The 16,567-nt window shown below is 52.8% G+C and overlaps 1 protein-coding gene across 1 annotated transcript in view; it reads right to left on the minus strand.

Annotated features, from left to right (window-relative positions):
* DNAJC16 (DnaJ heat shock protein family (Hsp40) member C16) overlaps positions 1-16,567 on the minus strand; it is a 30,780-nt gene that overhangs the window by 4,417 nt on the left and 9,796 nt on the right. Inside the window, exons 6-14 of the mRNA XM_053280916.1 lie at positions 15,299-15,403; positions 13,587-13,745; positions 10,615-10,745; positions 7,896-8,079; positions 6,621-6,803; positions 5,651-5,727; positions 3,481-3,561; positions 2,664-2,759; positions 829-996 (exon numbers count right to left, since the gene is read on the minus strand). Coding sequence (XP_053136891.1) covers positions 829-996; positions 2,664-2,759; positions 3,481-3,561; positions 5,651-5,727; positions 6,621-6,803; positions 7,896-8,079; positions 10,615-10,745; positions 13,587-13,745; positions 15,299-15,403 — 1,184 coding nt within the window. The remainder of the gene's footprint in view (positions 1-828; positions 997-2,663; positions 2,760-3,480; positions 3,562-5,650; positions 5,728-6,620; positions 6,804-7,895; positions 8,080-10,614; positions 10,746-13,586; positions 13,746-15,298; positions 15,404-16,567) is intronic.

A 16,567-nucleotide genomic window follows, 5' to 3' on the forward strand; every position in this document is an offset into this window, starting at 1 on the left:
AGAATTTCTGAATGACAACTGGCCATTTGGAAATTCAATGCATTCCATGGCCATCTGGAAGCTGCCTCCTACTGAGTCAGACCCTTGGTCCATCTAGCTCAGGATTGTCCACACTGACTGGCAGCGGCTTCTCCCACGTTGCAGGCAGGAGTCTCTCTCAGGGAGGGACTCCTAGGATCTTCTACATGCAAGCAGGAGCTATGGCCAGTGTTCCCTCTGACAGGGATTCCCAGATGTTGTTGACTACAACTCCCAGAATCCCCAGCCAAAGGCCATTGCAGCTGGGGATGCTGGGAATTGTAGTGAACAACATCGGGGAATCCCTGTGAACTAGGGCTAGGGCCCTTCTGTGAGCTAGGGCCAGGGCCCACTGGCTAGGGCCCTTCCAGTCCTCACAGGTGTTGTCTCCCACTCAAATGCAAGCCAGGGCAGACCCTGCATAGCAAAGGGGACAAGTCATGCTTGCGACCACAAGCCTGGCTCTCCCCCCACCAATCCAGTAATCCTTGGGATAACTGAGCAATACATCGAAAGCAACTCTTGCTAGAAACTGGCCGTGAAAGTCTGACAACTATCAATGGGTGCGATTCACTCACAACTGAGGACGGGGTAGGCAATCCAGAGGGAGGCCCATGCTGAAATGGTGGCCGCTGGGTTGTAGTTCCAACAGCTGGAAATATTCTGCAGGCACTTGCCCAGTGTGCTATTTCAACGGCCGCGGAGCAACCCACCCTGCCCACCCCCAGGTTGCAAAACGCCAACATTTCCCTCTGCCAAGTGGTGCCCCACAGGAAGGAACCCACAGCAGAGGAGGTCTGCCATACCCACCCGGTGAACGTGTAGACCTCCAGGGCAAACTTCTGCAGGAGGGACGTCTTGGTGGGGTTGGACAGGATCAGCACCACGTTCATGTGCCCGGGTCTCAGGCGCACCAGGTTGCTGGTGTAGGTGATGTCCGTGAGCTCTGTGACCTCCACAAAGCCCTTCTTGGGGATCCTGAATGGATGGGGGGAGAAGAGAGGAGAGGCCCAAACGTCAGGGATGAGAGAGCCACTCGGCGTGCGAGTAGCCCAAACAAGAGCGTCTCTGTATCCTAGCAGAGGCACGCTCGGTGTTTGCGAGAACGGTCCCGACACCAGGAATCTCTTGCCCCCCGTTCCCATCTGTGAGACTCAGCGGATTTCTCAAGCAGGACCGTCAGTCCATCCGGATCCAGACACCATTGTGCCGCCAGTCAGGACTGAATCCCTACTCTCTCTCACCGGAAGCTGCCTTCTACTGAGTCAGGCGGTCTATCTAGCTCTGCATTATCTACCCAGATGGGCAGCGCCTTCTCCAGGGTTGCAGGCAGGAATCTCTCTCAGCCCTATCTGGAGATGCTGCCCAAACCTTCTGCATACAAGCAGGCAGGTGCTCTTCCCAGAGCGGCCCCACCCCCTCTCCTAGGGTGCTCACATATATGTAGTCTCCCATCCAAATGCAAACCAGGGTGGACCCTGCTTAGCAAAGGGGACAATGCATGCTTATTACCACAAGGCCAGCCCTGGACAGGGCCCTTGGCCCATATTCTCTTTGTCCTTCTCCACTGTCTACAGCCCTGCAGTCTCAGCTGAGAGCAGCAACGTAAGAATAGCCCTGCTGGATCAGGCCCAAGGAAGCCCATCTAGTCCAGCCTCCTGTTTCCCACAGTGGCCCACCAGATGCCTCCAAGAAGCCCACAGGCAGGGGGTGAGGGCCTGCCCCCTCTCCTGCTGTTGCTCCCCTGCAACTGGGATTCAAAGGCATCCGGCCTCTTAGGCTGGGGCGGACTATAGCCCTCAGACCAGTCGCCACTGAGCGCCCCGTCCTCCATGAATTTGTCTGAGCCCCGCGTGAAGCGATCCAAACTGGCGGCCATCAGCACATCCAGGGAATCTCACAGATTGGATTATGTGAAAACGTACTGGGTGGAAACATGTCAGCCTTCTCCTGCCCGGCGTCAGAGCCCTCGCTAGGTGGGCCGTTCACGCTGGGGCCGAGGGGGCCGGTCTCAGCAGTCACCGGAGAGGATTACGTGGGCATAGGCACTGCCCTTGCCTCAGTTTAATTCACAGCCCCTGTCAAAAACTGATGGCTCACCAGGGATAGTAACACAGGAAGCTGCCTTCTACTGAGTCAGGCCTTGGGTCCATCTAGCTCAGCGCTGCCTACTCTGACCGGCAGCAGCTCTCCAAGGTCTCTCAAGAGTCTCTCCCAGCCCTACCTGGAAACACCAGGGAGTGAACCTGGGACCTTCTGCGTGCAAAGCAGAGCCTCCACCACTGGTCCCATCCTAGCTGACAGCAGACAGTGCTACATGTAGCCACCCATCCAAATGCAAACCAGGGCAGATCCTGCTTAGCACAGGGGACAATTAATGCTTGCTGTTAGGAGGTGGCCCCATTCTCCACCTGGATGGGCGAGGTCTACGTTTCAAGCTCCAGCCCCTCCAGTGAAGGGACCTCTGGGAGCAGGAGTGGGGAAGGGGAGGAGCTGGATCCAGGACCGACAGGAGCTCTGGACCTTTGGCCACCGAGACATACGCTTGGGGCTCAGCCCTTGTGCCTGCCTAGTCCCTGCCTGGAGAAACACCCCGAGAGCTACGCCAAGGCCCGCCCGCGTCAGGAGAAGGGCTCCGGAGAAACCTGTTATCTTTCGTGAAGCCAGTGTCGTTCTTTTCGCTCTTGGTAGGGCCATCGTCTTTCTTGGGAGGAGTAGAATCCCTCTCGTCACCCGAATCACTGCAAAACAGCAATTAAGAAATCACCAAGTTGTTCTAGTCGGAACTAACCTGCCTACTTCCCTTTCACTATCCCTGCAACTGGACTAAATTCGCTTCGAATCGGTTAGGCTGTTCACAAGTTAAGACCTCTGGCGCCTCAAGCATTCACTCATCGGCCATCTTGGATCGGGGTGGATGCCACCATCACAAACTACACCACTGAGGTGTCCCTGTGTGTCACTCCCTACAATTGTACCAAATTTGGTTCCAATCAGTTAGACAGTCCACAAGTTAGCCCAACTGCTCCACATTCAAGCGTCTGCCATCTTGGATTGGGGTGGATGCCAGCATTGCAAACTACACCCTCGGGGGCATCCCTATGTGTCCCTACAGGTGCTGCAAATTTGGTTCCAATCGGTTCGGCGGTTCACAAGTTAGCCCACTTGCGCCTCAAAAGTTTACGCGTCCGCCATCTTGAATTGGGGTGGATGACGGCATCGCAAACTACGCCACTGAGGTGTCCCTATAACTGGATGCAATTTGGTTCATATTGGTCCAGGCGTTGAGAAGTTGATGAGGGGGTGGTGGTGGGGACACTCGCATGGACGGACGGGAACACACACGCAATGCCGAGTGATCTCATAAGCCTACTGGGAAGTAGGCGAAAACTGGATTCCGTTTGGCGCGTGTGGTGGGGAAAAGGCAGGTGGGGAGGGGACACAACACAGGGGGATCCTTACCTAAAAGCCTGAACAATAACCGTCCCGAAGAGGATGAAGAGGGCCGAGAAGATCAGGGACAGGAGAGGCATCATTTCCCGCCTGCAAAGAGAAGGCCGCCCATGAAGGCCAGCTGCAAACCGGAACCCAGAGCCTTCCACGTTCCCAGGCTGCCTTCCACGAGAGAGTGAGATGGAGCCACTCGGGGACCAGTCTCCTCCTGGTGGCCTCTGCAGCCCTCCTTGCTATCCTCCACCCCATTTCCCCTCAAGGGAATCCCGCCTCCTTCCACTGCCCCGGAGGAAGCCAGATGTTCACAGAAATGAGAACTTGAAAAGGACCCTGCAGAACCGGAGCCCAGGTCCAGCTATTCCAGTTCCAACAGCTGCCCACGAAACACCTCCAGGGAGCCCACAATCAGGGAGGAACATGACAAAAGCCCCCTGCTCCCAGCAAGCGGTATTCCTAGATATACTGCGTCTGAACATGGAGGTTCCATTCCGCTTTCATGGCTGATATCCATGGACAGGCCTGCTGCCGCTGCCCATAGATATGTCTGATCCCATTGTAACATCTTGTAGCAGTTTGATCCATCACTACCACAGCCCCAAGGCAAGTACTGTCAAGGACAGAGGGCATTTGAACAGAACTGCATCACCTGGAGAAGAAACCCTTAAGACCAATTCATGGAGGAGAGGTCTATCAATGGCTACTAGTCTGGTGGCTATAAGCCACCTCCAGGCTCTGAGGCAGGATGCCTCTGAGTCCCAGTTGCAGGGGAGCAAGAGCAGCAGCAGGAGAAAGGGCGTGCCCTTAGTTCCTGCCTGTGGGCTTCTCGGGGGCATATGGTGGCCTACTATTTGAAAGAGGGTGCTGGTGCCTTGGGCCTGATCCAGCAGGGTAGTTCTTTTGATATGCAAGTACACTCTTGCAGACCCAACTGAATCCTGCATAAATGAGGAAATTCATTCATTCAAGAGTAACCTATGGAATTCCCTGCCACAAGATGGGGTGATGAGCACTAGCTTAGATGGCTTTAGAAGGGGCTTAAGACAAATTCCTGAAGGGCAGGTCTGTCTGGTGGCTATAGGCCACCTCCAGCCTCAGAGGCAAGATGCCTCCAAATCCCAGTTGCTGGGGAGCAACAGCAGCAGGAGAAAGGGCACACCCTCCGCTCTTGCCTGTGGGCTCCTCAGAGGCATCTGGCGAGCCACTGTGGGAAAGAGGATGCTGGACTGGATAGCCTTTGGGCCTGATCCAGCAGGGCTGTGCTTATAAAGGCAGGTCTGAACAAGTTTTCTTGGGTTAGGAGCCAGCCGGAAAATTCAGAAGCCGGAAAATGGACCCTTGACTTGTGAAGGGGGAGGGGAAACCGGCTTCTCTTTGCCCCCCTTACAGGAGGGGTTGACCATGGCCTCCTCCCGCACAATATGAGATGATGATGCCTTTCAGCACCTTCCTATATCGCTGCTGCCCGATAGAGGGGTTCCCCATAGTCTGGGACACACACCAGCAGGGATTCGAACCAGCAACCACTTGCTCGCTGGGCAAGTCATTTCCACACTGCGCCAGCAGGACAGAAACATTGGTCACATCCGTATTCATAAACCCCCAGCCACAATAATACAACTCCCATCACCCCCAGCCGTGTGCCGAGCCCTGGCTCAAGACGGCACCCGGCCACATCTGCCGGAAACCAGGGGCTCCCAACCGGGGGTCTGCCCGATGCTGCCGGACTACAACTCCCAGCACCCCCAGCCTGGGGACGATGGGACTTGGAGTCCAACCCCCTCCTTGAGTCCAACCTCCAAGCTGGCCCACTCCTCCTCCAGGGAGAACGTCCCCACCCTGAAGCACTGCGATCCCAGCCCCACCCTCCCGAAACCGTCCTGAGGTTTTGCCTCAAACGCTTCTGGGAAATTTCCGCTCTGCAGCCGCAGCACGAGAAGGTCGGGCCAAGTGTCGGGGTTTGGGGGAAACGCTGGGATCCTCCGTCCGCGGCAACGAGGGGCTCCTACATTCCCGAGGCACGGGATTCCCTGCCCCCCCCCCAGCTCCCTCTCTTCAGCGCAAGATGCTGAGCGGCCATGGGCTACTTCTGGGTTTCATACGGGGCGGGGGGGGGGGGCGGCAGGGGGAAATGCGCACGGAGGAGTCCGTCAGCCGCGGCCGCTTCTCCAAGCACCCGCACCAGTTGCTGTGGAAGAGGCTGTCCCAGCAGTCCGAGACGTAGTCCGCAGCAGAATAGAGCCACCGGAGGAGGAAGACCTGCCAGGGAAGGAGAGGCAAGGTCAGCGCCACGCAGGACCGGCAGGACGCCAACCGCAGGCCCCTTTCCAGGCAGGATGGCAGGCCCAGGGGCTGGCTGACTTTATGTACCTATTCCTTTATGCATTCTGTTTCTATACCGCCCTTCCCAGGCTGGTTTACACAGAGAGAAATAAGAAATAAATAAGAAGGCTCCCAAGGGGCTCACAATCACAGTCGCTGGAGGGTGGACAGGGCCAGGTGCTCTCCCCCTGCTCAATAAAGAGAATCGCCACTTGGAAAAGGGGCCTCTTGGCTCAGTTGGCAGGGGCAAAGCCGCTGGCGGAAACGGGCAGCCTGCAGGACGCCGAGTAGCGAGTCCCGGCTAACTTCCATCCTCACTGGGGATTCATCAGAGGTTAGCCGGAGTGCCCCCTCTGGGAGAGGGACGATGAGAGACCTGCCTCGCAGTCTCACGGCAAGACTGGATTAAGTCAGGAAATGTAAGGGGAAGAGAGCTGGCCCTGGGGTCACGAGTATCAACTGTCCCCTTTGCTAAGCAGGGCCCACCTTGGTTTGAATTTGGATGGGAGACAGGCACTCCCCTTAGGGGGTGGGGCCGAAGCTCAGTTCTAGAGCATCTGCTTACATGCAGAAGCTCCCAGCTTCAGTCCCCAAAAGCACCTCCAGGTTGGGCTGGGAGAGACTCCTGCCTGCAGCCTTGGAGCAGCTGCCGGCAGCCAGTGCAGACGATACTGAGCTAGATGGACCAAGGGTCTGACTCGGTATATGGCAGCTTCCCATGTCCCTAACTCCTCCAGAGGCCCTGAATCTGGAACCTGCGGATGCTGAACCCAGAAAGGCCTCCCTTCCAGACCCAGCCCGACCTCTCCATGACCACCGAGGAGACTTACAGGAGCCAGCTCGTCACTCAGGTCCGGCAGAACGGCGTCCGAAGAGAGCAAGCCGGGGTTGGTCCTGAGCTGGTCTAAAAGGTCCAAGAGGACGAAGTTGTCTTCTTTGCTGCCGCTCCAGGGCTCTTCCAGGACTCGGTAGGCCAGCCGCCCGGCGTTGTTCCGCCTCTCCAGGATGACCACCTGGACCAAGGGAGAAGGGTCAAACTAGGCAGGGGCAAAGCCGGCACCGATGCTCCTAGCCAGACTCAGCATCAGCAGGGCGAGGGGGTCACAGATCCCTGTGCAGGGAATCCAGGCTGCAAAAACCTTGTGGAGGGCAGGTCTATCAAGGGCTACTAGTCTGGTTGGCTATGGGCCACCTCCAGCCTCAGAAGCAAAAGGCCTCTCAATCCCAGTTGCAGGGGAGCAACAGCAGGAGAGAGGGCATGGCCTCACTTCCTGCCTGTGGGCTTCTCAGAGGCATCTGGTGGGCCACTGTGCGAAACAGGATGCTGGACTAGATGGGCCTCCTTGGGCCTGATCCAGCAGGGCTCGACTTATGTGATGTTCAGAGCGCCAGTGCTCTGGTGGGTGATCTGGTGGGTGTGTCTAGCTTAGTAAGTAAGAAAGAATTTATTACGGTCAATGACCAGTCAACATACGCACCAAAATATAAACCAGCAGAAAACAAAAATCTTTTAATTAGATACTGTTTTAATCGTGTTTTAATAGTTTTAACTTTTTAATTCTAATTGTTGAAATGTTTTAATCTTTTATTGGCCGTCTTCATTGTTTTGTAAACCGCCCAGAGAACTTGCATTCAGGGCGGTATAGAAATGTAATAGTCAATCATAAATAAATAAACAAAACAAAATCAAAACAGTAAAACAACAACACATCAGCTTGCGCAAAAATCTCAGTTACCACTACTCACTTGTTCCCGTCCCAGGTTGACAGGCAGCTGCGCAGAATCTTGCTGTGTGCCTAGCTTAGCTGACGGGATCAATGCAACACAAGGCATTTTACATTGCTAGGGCTGAGATTAAGTATTGCCAAGCTGATCGTTTGGGGTGGATTTGGGGGGTTCTGGAGAGCAGGACGCCCTTCTGAAATACTCCTGCTTCTCTTTAGCTTGCACCTTCTGTGTCTGCTCACACAGAAGTGAGTTTCTGCCTCTCTTTTTGCAACCTGCTGCCTCTTACCCAGAAAACATGGGGGGAGATGGATTAAGCACGTGGAAATAAAGCAAGCCGAGCCAAAAGGCTGGGCTGGGCGGAGACCCAGAACACTCACGGCTGACTTTCCCTGAAACCTTTCGTCGTCCATCAGCAACGCGTGCGCAAAGTCCCGCTGGCGGTGGCTGCAGATGTGCACAAACCGCAGGGTGTCTCTCGTGTTGGCCACGGCGAAAGCCAAAAAGGCCTCGTAGCCCGCGGCAAACTTGTCTCCTTCCCCGGTAATCAGGACCACACAGTACCTAGAAGGACGCAAGGGAAGAGAATCAGAGCCACGCCTCGTTTCCTGGTTGGACCAAAGTGGGAGGCAGGATTCCCCAGTGTTCCCTCTCAGGCGTGCGCACACAGGTTTCGGGATGTCCACTCAGTTAATTGTAGATCCCGCTCAGGTGGAATCAGGAAGGCCCCACTCTGAATGCGTGTGTGCGCACACTGCCTTGACACTGCCGCCCGGAACAAAACTCATTCCGCACAGAGATGAAAACGGTGAGAGAGAACCCTGATCCAAAAGGACAGCAGTCGGCAACCTAGCTCTCCAGCTGCGGCTGATGCACTACAACTCCCATCATCCCCGGCCGCAGTCAACTGTAATGTTCTTCATTGTAAGGCCTGGGGGCCGGGGTGGCCTCCCCATCTGCCCTAATTGTTTCGGGGGTCCATGTGAAGCGGGATACTCGGCACGGCCCTCTTGGTACCACGTGGAGACGGCTGAGCTTTGCCCAGAGCTGGGGGGTCACCCTTAAGGGAAACGGAGGCCTCTGGAGCCCTCTTGGCGCCCTCTTGGATGGCATGCATGGAGCGCTGGGAAGGGCAGCCTGGCCCACAGAGCTCTTGGGGGGGGTCTTCCATCTCTCTTAAAGGACCCGCCCAGCACTCAGGAAGAGGCTGTCGCTCTGACATGGAAGGCTTTTTACCAAAGCGGCCCTCGCTTGGAAAACAGTGGCAATCACTGTCATAAGAACATATGAACAGCCCGGCTGGATCAGGCCCAAGAGGGCCCATCGGGTCCCGCCTCCTGTTTCACACAGTGGCCCACCAGATGCCCTCGAGAAGCCCTCAGGCAAGAGGGGAGGGCCGGCATTCCAAGAGGGAATTCCAGATGTTGACGACAACTCCCAGCATCCCCGGCCGGGATGGCCTTTGGCTGGGAATTATGGGAGTTGCAGCCCAGAACATCTGGGATTCCTTGTTGGAGGGAACATGCCCTCTCCCCTGCGCTTGCTCCCCTGCAACTGGGATTCAGAGGTATCTTGCCCCCGAGGCTGGAGGTGGCCCACAGCCACCAGACTAGCCACTGACAGACTCATCTTCCAGGAAGGATGACAACTGAGGGAGACATTCGCAGAGTTAGCTTCAAGCTGCGAGAAAGCAACACAGAGATGCTTCAAGCACAGGGTTTGCGAAGTCACTGCGTGGTTTACAGAGAATTTGCATTCGCAGACCCCAGGTTCCAAGGCCGATGTAGAGTTGGGGACGGGTAGGACTCTACTAGTGCAAAGTTGCAGGGGAGCAACAGCAGGAGCAAGGGCATGCCCTCAACTCCTGCCTGTGGCTTCCGGCGGCATCTAGTGGGCCACGGTGTGAAACAGGATGCTGGACTAGATGGGCCTTCTTGGGCCTGATCCAACAGGGCTGTTCTGATGTTCTTAAAGGAAGTACTTTTTGCCGTCTTTGCAAAACTACCAAAGGGGCAGATTGCCATGAGGCAGGGGCTGAAACCAGGACTGTCCTTAGGGTGGGATGAGAAAGGGCACCACCAGGGCCCAGCTCTTTGGAGGGACCCCAAACACTTGTTGCCACCACTAACGTGAGCCCCTGGCCCCATTGACATAAATTGCTCCTAGCCCTCTTTCTCCTACACACAGCTTGCACACAAGTTGGATCGTGCAGCCAAAGTAGATTATATCAGTCAAGTGAACGTATGCATGGGAGGAGAGCTGGTCTTGTGGTAGCAAGCAAGAATTGTTCCCTTTGCTAAGCAGGACTGACCCTGGTTTGCATGTGCATGGGAGGCGACGTGAGCATTGTAAGAGAATCCCCTAAGGGGACGGGGATGCTCTGGGGAGAGCACCTGCCTGCTTGCACGCAGAAGGCTCCAAGGTCCCTCTCTGGTAGCATCTCCAAGAGATGGCTGAGAGAGACTCCTGCCTGCAACCTTGGAGAAGCCACTGCCAGTCTGTGAAGACAACACTGAGCTAGATGGACCAATGGTCTGACTCAGTATACAGTAGCTTCCTATGTTCCTCCTTCCAAATGGCCATGGAATGCATTGGATTTCCGAATCGCCAATGGCCGTTCGGAAATTGCATGCATTCCTATAGTTCTTTGGAAGGAACGAGGGCTATTCCGTGTGCATTCCCTGTCATTCATTTTAGTACATTCCCCTAGAGCATCTGCTTTGCATGAAGAAGGGTCCAAGTCCCCTCCCTAGCAGAATCTCCGAGAGAGGGCTGGGAGAGACTCCCGCCTGCAACCTTGGAAAAGCCGCTGCCAGTCTGTGCTGACATCACTGAGCTAGACAGACCAAGGGTCTGACTCAGTAGAAGGAAGCTTCTTATATTCCATGACGAGGGAATCTGGGCCTGTTGCATGCAAGACCCCCTCTAAATCTTCTTCTGAGGTTGCTAGGAACACTCGGCTCATATCGAGCCTTGAGAACAGCAAGAAAGAGGCTTCAAGTGCCCATGAGGTGGTGCTCGTATTGGACGATGGGTGACCCCTTCACAGAAGCAGGGAGGCACAAGAGAGGGAGGAGGAGAATGCCTGCCATGACTCACTTGCGCTGCCTGTGTGTCTTCTTAGCAGGGCACAGCTCCTGAAAAAGCTTCTGGCTGGTGACCCTGGAGGCCATCAAGAACTTGTTCTGGGAGAGGAAGTCATCAATGAGTTGCTTCTTCATGCCTCGAGCCTGGAAGGAGGAGAGAGGAGGAACCAACACACACACACACACACACACACACACACACACACACACACACACACACACACACCTGCTGAGACTGGAGCGGAATGAAGCCCTTCGATTGCAATGAGTCTGCAATGAGAGATGGGGCAGCTTTTCACTTGGTGCCTCTTTTCCGCCACTGTCTTTCCTCCCCCCGGATCTACCCGAATAGAAGACAACCTTGAATTTAAGATGACCCCCTTAAAAAAATATGGGTTAAATAGAGGCTATACCAGGACCCTGAATTTAAGACGACACCCACCCCCCATTTCTAACATCAAAGAACTTAAGGCCGAGCTGGTTCGCCATCGGCTAGCGGCTGGTTTGGGGGTTCTAAAGTTAATTTTAAAAAAATTAAACACTCACCGCCGGGTGTGGCTGGGTCATCACCCCGGCCACACAGATGGCTAGGGAGCATGCACAGCGGCCTCCAAAATGGCCACCGCTACCAGAGAAAGGGCCAAAACGGCCCTTAGAAGACCGGCAGGGGAGGGGGGGGGAGGCAGGCGGGGAGAGAGGGAAATGGTGGAGACCCTTCTGCAGCTACCGGACCCAGCAGTGAGTGTTTTTTTAAAAAAAAAAATTATTATTTTTACTTTAAAACCCCCGAACCGGCTCAAATTCAAGCCGAGCCGGGGGTTTGTTCGGGGGCACAAAACCAAACCTGCCCAGTTTGGATTCGAACCAAACTGTGAAAACTGGCTTTATGCACATCCCTAAAACTTAGTCTTGAATTCAGGTAACTACACTATTTGCCTGTTTGAGGGGAAGCTTGTAGGCAAGATCTTGTCATTAATCTTATTCTTGTACAGAATCCCGTTTTAATTGGAAGGAAAAACAAAATAACCAGCCTGCACCCCTTAATCCCTTTAACAGGTTACCCAAACCTCCAGGCATGACCCCTTCACAGATACCCAATGAATATTCATTTACTGATGGACTATTCATTTATTACACCTTCTCCCCGCCCTTCTCCAAGGAGCTCAGGGTGCTATGCATGCTTCTCACCTACTTGGACCTTGCACCCAACCTGTGAGCAGGCTAGGCTGATAAAGAGTGGCTGGCCCAAGTTTAACTGGGTGGATTTGAACCAGGCCTCCCTGGTCCTAACCCAAGCCCTTCCACATCCAGAACCACTGACCCTGTGGCATCCCTCTTGGATTCCCTCTGATGTCCCCCCCGCCCCACCACAACTTTAATTTAACAAAAGCTGCCAACAGTTGCTAGGGGAAAAAATAAAAACGTAAGAGAAACCCACCCAAACAGTCTTAAAAACCCACACAAGTGTGCTCTTAATTCTCAGCCCTACTAATTACTTTAAGTCTAGTGTGTTAAGATTTTGCTGGAAAGATAGTTTAAAAAATGTTGAAAAGGCCCACTGGCCCACTTCAATCACCCTCTTTTATTTAAAAGATTTAATACTCTGCCTTTTAGTGTGGCAGCTTCCAACGTCACAAGGAAACAACATGCCGAATCATCAGATCCATTTCCTCTTCCACCACCACTAATGCAGAACAGAAGGTTCCAAGTTCCCTCCCTGGCAGCATCTCCAAGACAGGGCTGAGAGAGATTCCTGCCTGCAACCTTGGAGAAGCCGCTGCCAGTCTGTGAAGACAATACTGAGTTGGACAGACCAAGGGTCTGACTTGGTATATGGCAGCTCCCTATGTTCCTATGCAGCTTTCTGCCTGGCTTTTCCTTGTCGCAATCCAGCCCCCGGTACCTCCCATCCTTCACGCTGCAACACCTGCCTCCAATTCCCTCTACCTGGCCTCCTGCCCATTCTCACATCCAGTGCAAACTCCAAGCCCTTCCCTTCAGAGCCACCCATATCCTCACACCCCAAAGAGTATCCATTCCCAAATAATATCCATCCTCACACCCCAAATCAATTCCTGCCCGTGACCTTCGTTCCTCCAGCTCCCCCATCCTCTCTTGCCCAAAGATTCCCTGGCCTCTTAAATAGCCTCTGCCCATTTTCCCTTGCTGGCTTCTAACGCCTGAGAAGCCCCACTAACTGAGCAAAGAGACACCTTTAAAAGGGGTGGTTCTCTTACATTTAGCAGGCGGAGAGCAACTGGCCCTATCCATCCCCAGCACAGCATCTCTCCAGTGACTGCTGCTGGTGTCTACCTTATGTTTCTTTTTAGACTGTCAGCCCTTTGGGGACCGACAGGGAGCCATCTTATTTATTTATTTCTATCTATGTAACTTTCTGTTGAAAAGCGGTATATAAATATCCGTAGTAGTAGTAGTAGTAGTAGTTTTGGCCATCTTGGGAGTTTTATGCATTTTTAATAATAAATAATAAATAAGAACAGCCCCGCTGGATCAGGCCCAAGAAGGTCCATCTAGTCCAGCATCTTGTTTCACACGGTGGCCCACCAGATGCCGCTGGGAAGCCCACAGGCAAGAGGTGAGGGCATGCCCTCTCTCCTGCTGTTACTCCCCTGCAACTGGTACTCAGAGGCATCCTGCCTTGGAGGCTGGAGGTGGCCTATAGCCCTCCGACTAGTAGCCGTTGATAGATCTCCCCTCCATGAAGTTATAATAAACAATAAAAGAAATAATAAATAACCAAAGGCCTACATACTTGCAAATACATTCACACATTCCCATTCCCACTCTCAGTCGTTCCCGACCCTCTCCCTGTACAAATGTAGCCCGCAGGATGCCTTGTTCTGTAGCATCGTCCCGTAAACTGCTACGGCGCGCAGATGGCCCGACTTCTCTAGCACTAAAAATCTAAAGAGGCACGTTAAGACGGGCAATGCATGGCCACACCGAGCAGCCGCAGGCCGATACCTGGATGACGTCAGCAGGCTTCTCAATGTGCTCCTTGAACACCATCATGGTGGGGGTGTAGACGTTGATGTTATACTGGCTGGACAGCTCCTCGGTCCCTCGCAGCCCCACGTACACGTAGCCAAAGGACAAGTAATCCTTGTAGGCAAAAGCCGTCAGCTGGAAGGGAGGGGAGGGACAGAGAGGTAAGCGGCCCCGGGGCATGTCCACTGCTCAGCCTGCAACCCTCCGGTCAATTCAGTCCCGCCCAGGCACAAAGGAGGGGAGAGCTGGTCTGGTGGCAGCAAGCATGACTTGTCCCCTGAGCTAAGCAGGGTCCGCCCTGGTTGCATTTGAATGGGAGACTTGATGTGTGAGCACTGGAAGATCTTCCCCCACTTAGGGGATGGAGCCGCTCTGGGAAGAGCCGAAGGTTCCAAGTTCCCCCCCCGTCAGAGAGAGCTGACAGAGAGTCTCTTCCTGCAACCTTGGAGAAGCCGCTGCCAGTCTGTGAAGACAACACTGAACTAGATGGACCAATGGTCTGACTCAGTATACAGTAGCTTCCTATGTTCCTATGAGAGCAAGGAGTTGGGCTTGCTAGCTCTACACAGCTCCTGAGAGAGAGCAGGGTGGTGGGATGGCAGTGGGAGGAACACAATATGGCATGGAACAGCTTTCTAAGGGCAGCTTCATTCGGCTGACGACAAGTAGGACCTAGGAACATAGGAAGCTGCCATATACTGAGTCAGACCATTGGTCTATCTAGCTCAGTATTGTCTTCACAGACTGGCAGCGGCTCCTCCAAGGTTGCAGGCAGGAGTCTCTCTCAGCCCTATCTTGGAGAAGCTGCCAGGGAGGGAACTTGGAACCTAGATGCTCTTCCCAGAGCAGCTCCATCCCCTGAGGGGAAGATCTTACAGTGCTCACACGTCTACTCTCCCATTCATATGTAACCAGGGCATACCCTGCTTAGCTCAGGGGACAAGTCATGTTTGCTATCACAAAACCAGCTCTCCTCTCCTCAGACCTCCAGGCTTGACTACTGTATTGCACTCTACGTGGGGCTGCCTTTGTACATAGTCCGAAAAAAACAATTGGAACAGAATATGGAAGCCAGATTGGTCTCTGGGTCAACCCGAAGGAACTATATAACACCAATTTTGACAGAAATGCACTGCCAATATGTTTCTAAACGAAATACAAAGTGCTAGTTATTATCTATAAAGCCTTTAACGGCTTGGGTCCAGCGTACTTAAGAGACCGCGTTCTCTGTCATGAACCCTGTCGCCTATTAAGATCATCTGGAGAGGCCCAGTTATGGTTGCTGCCAGCCCTTCTCTGCTTGCTTTTAGGAAGAACCTCAAGAGAGGGCTGAGAGAGATTCCTGCCTGCAACCTTGGAGAAGCCGCTGCCAGTCTGTGAAGACAATACTGATCTAGATAGCCCAATAGTCTGACTCAGCAGATGGCAGCTTCCTATGTTCCTATGTAAGATGTACCTGTTTCCCCAGGCTTTTAAATGACATTTTAAAATTTAAAATATGTTTTTATCTTTTGAAATTGGTTTTTTAAAAAAACTTGTTTTGTGAATTGTAACTGTTTTATATTGTTTTACATTCGCTATGTTTTAACTTTGTACACCACCTAGAAATGTCTGTATCAGGCAGTATAGAAATATGATCAATAAAATAAAAAAGCAACAAGTGTGCCAGACCCAGAGCAGACACTCACCTTGTATAACAACGGGACGAGGGGCATATGATCAAAGAGAAGGACGTGGGGCTTATTCTCTTTCTTCCAGTTCGACAGGAATCGGACATAGTTTTTATCTGTAATCTTCAAAGGGAAAACAGAAATATCAGTCTTCACACATTAAAGGAAATAGGAAAGGGTTATACTGGTGCCTCAGAAAGGGAATGCTTCAATTTCTAACAGCCAAACAATGTGTTACTGTTGAAGATCAATGATTCATTTTTTTAAAAAAATAAAAATAAATCTAAACTCAATAGTGGAGGAAGGTTGCAGGGTGTTTGGGAAAAGGCTGCAAGGCCTGGTGGCATTAAACCCGTCGCCTGAGCCATTTTCCTAATCTCAAACCACCAGCACCTGAGCTGTGATTTGTTCTGGGATGAGAGCGAAAAGACGGGGAAAATGTTAAATGACCACTTTGCCTATGAAGCTCTCCTGATCAAATGAGCGCCCTACCCATCTGGGCGGCCCTTGATGTTCGACAGAATAAACCAATAAGCTAAAAAAAAACCATGAAATCCGCCACCAACTCCCAGCAGAAATGCATACTTTGGCCCTGCGGCAGAAGTCGGATTTTATTTATTGTTAAATTTATATACCGCCTTTCATTAAAAACACTCCCAAGGCGGTTTAGAAAAGTTTTTTTAAAAACATACAATAAAAGTGAACAATTAAAAATATTAAGCTGAAACATATGAAACATATTTTTCATATTTATCGGATGCACATTATGCAGGCCAAGTTATTATCATATATCATTTTAGATCGCCAGTGATATTTTGTGGCCCTTTGCTAACGACAGGCTACCCCTTCTGGTGGGTCATGCGACACCCAGAGCCCTAGACTGTGAGCAAGGAGGCCCACCTTCAAGACCCTGCTCAGCCTGGAAGCCCATTGGGTGACTCAGGACACTCAGACACCCCCAGGGCAATTGGGAGGATGCGACTTGGGGATAACACTCTCTCTGGTTTTTTCCATCTGCACGGAATGAGGTTTTCTTTGGGCGGCAGTAGCAAGGCAGTGTGGCACACATGCATTCAGAGTGGGGCCTTCTTGATTAAACCTGAGCGGGACCTAAAATTAACTGAGTGGACATCAAAAAATGTGTGAGCGCGTGCACATGCGCACACATGCCTTAGAGGGAACAATCGCTATGAACTAATAGTGCCCCTCCTAGAAAATTACCCTGGCTGCCCAGATGAATTCTATGTTAGCTATTTTTTATCTGATGGATTAAGTGCCGTGAAGTCG

This window comes from Hemicordylus capensis, chromosome 16 (assembly GCF_027244095.1).
Source record: "Hemicordylus capensis ecotype Gifberg chromosome 16, rHemCap1.1.pri, whole genome shotgun sequence".
Lineage (NCBI taxonomy): Eukaryota > Metazoa > Chordata > Lepidosauria > Squamata > Cordylidae > Hemicordylus > Hemicordylus capensis.